This window comes from Vigna unguiculata, chromosome 10 (genome assembly GCF_004118075.2).
Source record: "Vigna unguiculata cultivar IT97K-499-35 chromosome 10, ASM411807v1, whole genome shotgun sequence".
NCBI classification, from domain to species: Eukaryota; Viridiplantae; Streptophyta; class Magnoliopsida; order Fabales; family Fabaceae; genus Vigna; species Vigna unguiculata.
In genome coordinates, this window is record NC_040288.1 from 19,394,896 (window position 1) to 19,398,190 (window position 3,295).

The 3,295-nt window shown below is 44.3% G+C and overlaps 1 protein-coding gene across 1 annotated transcript; it reads left to right on the plus strand.

The window, feature by feature from the left end:
- The first annotated feature begins 440 nt into the window (after positions 1 to 440).
- LOC114165353 lies at positions 441 to 2,637 on the plus strand. Its single transcript, XM_028049998.1, has 2 exons — positions 441 to 1,136; positions 2,404 to 2,637. The coding sequence occupies exons 1-2, from the start codon at positions 441 to 443 to the stop codon at positions 2,635 to 2,637; spliced, it is 930 nt and encodes a 309-aa protein (XP_027905799.1).
- The last annotated feature ends 658 nt before the right edge of the window (positions 2,638 to 3,295 follow it).

The following is a 3,295-nucleotide window of genomic DNA, read 5'->3' on the forward strand; positions in this document are numbered from 1 at the left end:
AAAGGAACAAGATAATCCTTCATCAACCACCGAGGGCTATGATCCCACCTGTCAGACCGGTGACCATGGAAGACTTCATGCGTCATAAGCCGGCTAAATTCACTAGGAAAGCCACCCCAGATGAGGTTGACGCATGGCTCCGAGAGTGCGAGAAGATATTCAGAGTGATAGAATGCACGGAGGCCCAGAAGCTTAATTTCGCCACATTTCTATTGGTGACCGAGGCCGAGTATTGGTGGATGAGCATGCAGCAACAGATGCTGAACAGAGCTGAAGAGGTGTCTTGGGCCAGCTTCAGGACGAGGTTCCTGGAGAAGTATTTCCCTATCAATGCTAAATAGGAGCGCGAGGCCAAGTTTCTCACCCTGCAACAGGGGAACCTGTCAGTACAGGCGTACGTGGAGAGGTTTGAGTACCTCTCGAGGTTTTATTCTCAGACAATGACGGAGGAGTGGCGTTGTAGGAAGTTTGAGGGCGACCTCAAACATGAGCTGAGGCGTTTTATCGTACCACTTAGGGTACGGGAGTTTCCGATCTTGGTGGAGCAAGCCAAGAGTGTCGAGCAGCTGGAGATGGGACAGAGCCGGGTCAACTGCACTCAGAAGAATAATGTTGAGGGCAGGCAACAGAAGAAGCCCTATAGTAGACCAGTTTCATCCTCACAGAAGCTGAGATGTTATAATTGTGGAGGGGAACACTTACGGAGGGATTACACTAGACCCGCCAGTAGTGGAGGCAGCGGTATGAGCACTCGTAAGTGCTACGCAAGTGATCAGCCAGAACATTTCGCCAACAAATGTCCTAATAGGAAGGCTGCTCCAGTATCACGATCTCAGCCATCCTCATCTGACAGGCCGAGAGCAGCAGGCCGGGTTTTTGCCATGACCAGCACAGAGGCCACCCGGTCAAGTAATCTGATTCTGGACCATTGTTTGCTTTTTGGTAACAGTGTGTTAGTGCTGTTTGATTCAGGAGCTTTGCACTCCTTTATATCCCACGATTGTGTGGAGAGATTGGGGTTGTCCACTCGTGACCTGGGATGCGAGTTGATGGTCTCGACACCAGCATCTAGACAGGTTTCAACCAATCGAGCCTATGTTGGATGCTTGATGGAGGTAGAGGGCATAAGCTTCAAGGTAAATCTAGTTTGTTTGCCCTTAGAGGGATTGGAGGTCATACTGGGAATGGACTGGCTGTCTATCAACCATGTGGTGCTTGATTGTGGACGGCGCAGAATTGTGTTCCCAGAAACAGAGGGGATAGATGATGAAGGATTGACCCCAACCAAGGATGGAGGCACATGCTTAAGAAGACTAAGCATGTTTAGAAAGGAAGTTCACTAATCCTTTATCCCTTTCATTTGTATTTGTTATTTTTGATTCCCTAAGTTGACTTAGTTGAATCAACTTTAGTTGACTTGTTGACCTTTGACTAGGTTTGACTTGTTGACTATAGTTGACTTGACTTAAGTTAACATGTTAATCTATGTTTATTTGCTTTGTAGGTTAATTAGGAATAAGAAATCAATGCTAGGTGGCGCATGGTGATTGGGGAGCATAAATGATGTGGAGGAGAAAGTAAAGGAAAGGCATAAAGCATAAAGAAAAAGGCATAAAGCAAGTGTACCTATGTACCTTTGGTCTCCTTTGTTTTTAGCACACTATGGCCACTTTTTGGAGACATATGAGACACATTTTTTGTCTCCTTTTGTTCTAGAACGAAATTAGCCTTGCACACACCATAGTTAGCTCTTTTGTCTCTCATTTTTGTTACCTTATTTGACCTAGTTTCTAGAAGCTAGGGTTAGGTTTTTGTAGAGACATCCTTAGGTATCTTTTATTTGCTTAGAGGCCCCTAAACTCTTCTATATAAGGGGTGCTCCTAGACATGTAAAAGGGTTGAACATTTTGAAGTAAAAAATACTCTTGTGTCTCAACCATTTGTGAGAGTTTCCTCCCTTGGGAGTGATACTTTTAAGCCTTATCTTGATTAGCAAGTGGCGGCACACATCCACGCATCTTCAAGGTTGCCGTGGCTTCTTGCCTAGCCTTGTAGTGGCGTGCTTCTCACATTTTTACCATTTCTTTCCTTTCCATTTTATGTTTTCTTCTTCCTTCAATTTGTTCTTGGTTTTCTATGGTTTATGTGCTTTCCATTTCCTTTTTGTTTTGAATCAATCCATCATCTTTTTCTCTTGAGCTTTGTGAAAGGAACCTTCACATCTAGATAGCATGCTATCTTAATGTCCAGTGGGGATTTACTTAGCTTTCTTAATCAACTCACACCATATTCAATAATCTTAAAAGAAAACAACATAATCCTTCATCAATAGAGTTGGTGACGTTTGGAGTGGCAGTGAAAGAGATGAAAGGGGGGTCTACTTGTTTTGTGATAGTGGCTCAGGAGAAAAAGATGAGTATGGAGGAGCAGATTAGTAAGATACCAGTGGTGGATGAATACGCTGACGTGTTTCCGGATGAGATACCTGTGCTACCACCCAGCTGGGATATAGATTTCTCAATTGATCTAATCCCTGGAGCGGGTCCAGTGTCGGCAGCACCGTACAGAATGGCACCAGCTGAACTAGCAGAGTTGAAGAAACAGATAGAAGACTTGCTAGAGAAGAAATTCATCTGACCCAGTGCCTCATCGTGCGGAGCCCTGGTGTTACTAGTGAAGAAGAAGGACGGTAGTTCTCGGTTCTGTGTCGATTATCGGCAGTTGAATAAATTGACGATAAAGAACAAATACTCATTACCGAGAATTGATGATTTGCTCGATCAGCTGAGAGGGGCAGGAGTATTCTCCAAGATTGACTTAAGGTCTGGCTATCATCAGATCTTAGTCAAGCCAGAGGATGTCCAGAAGACAGCCTTCAGATCGAGATATGGGCATTACGAATATGTTGTGATGCCATTTGGACTGACCAATGCTCCAACTATCTTCATGGATTATATGAACCGCATTTTTAGGCCATACCTGGACAAATTTGTGGTGGTGTTTATAGATGATATCCTCATCTACTCTTGGACCAGGGAGGAACACGCGGGTCATTTGAGAGTTGTGTTGGAAGTGCTGAGAGAACACCAGTTGTACGGCAAATTGTCTAAATGTGAATTTTGGTTGGACGAGGTGCAATTTTTGAGGCATGTGATTTCTTCGCATGGTATTGCAGTAGACCCGAACAAGATTGAGACAGTGTTGAAATGAGAGAGACCTCAGACAGTAACAGAAGTCAGAAGCTTCTTAGGGTTGGCCAGGTATTACAGGAGGTTTGTGGAGGTGTTTTCTAAAA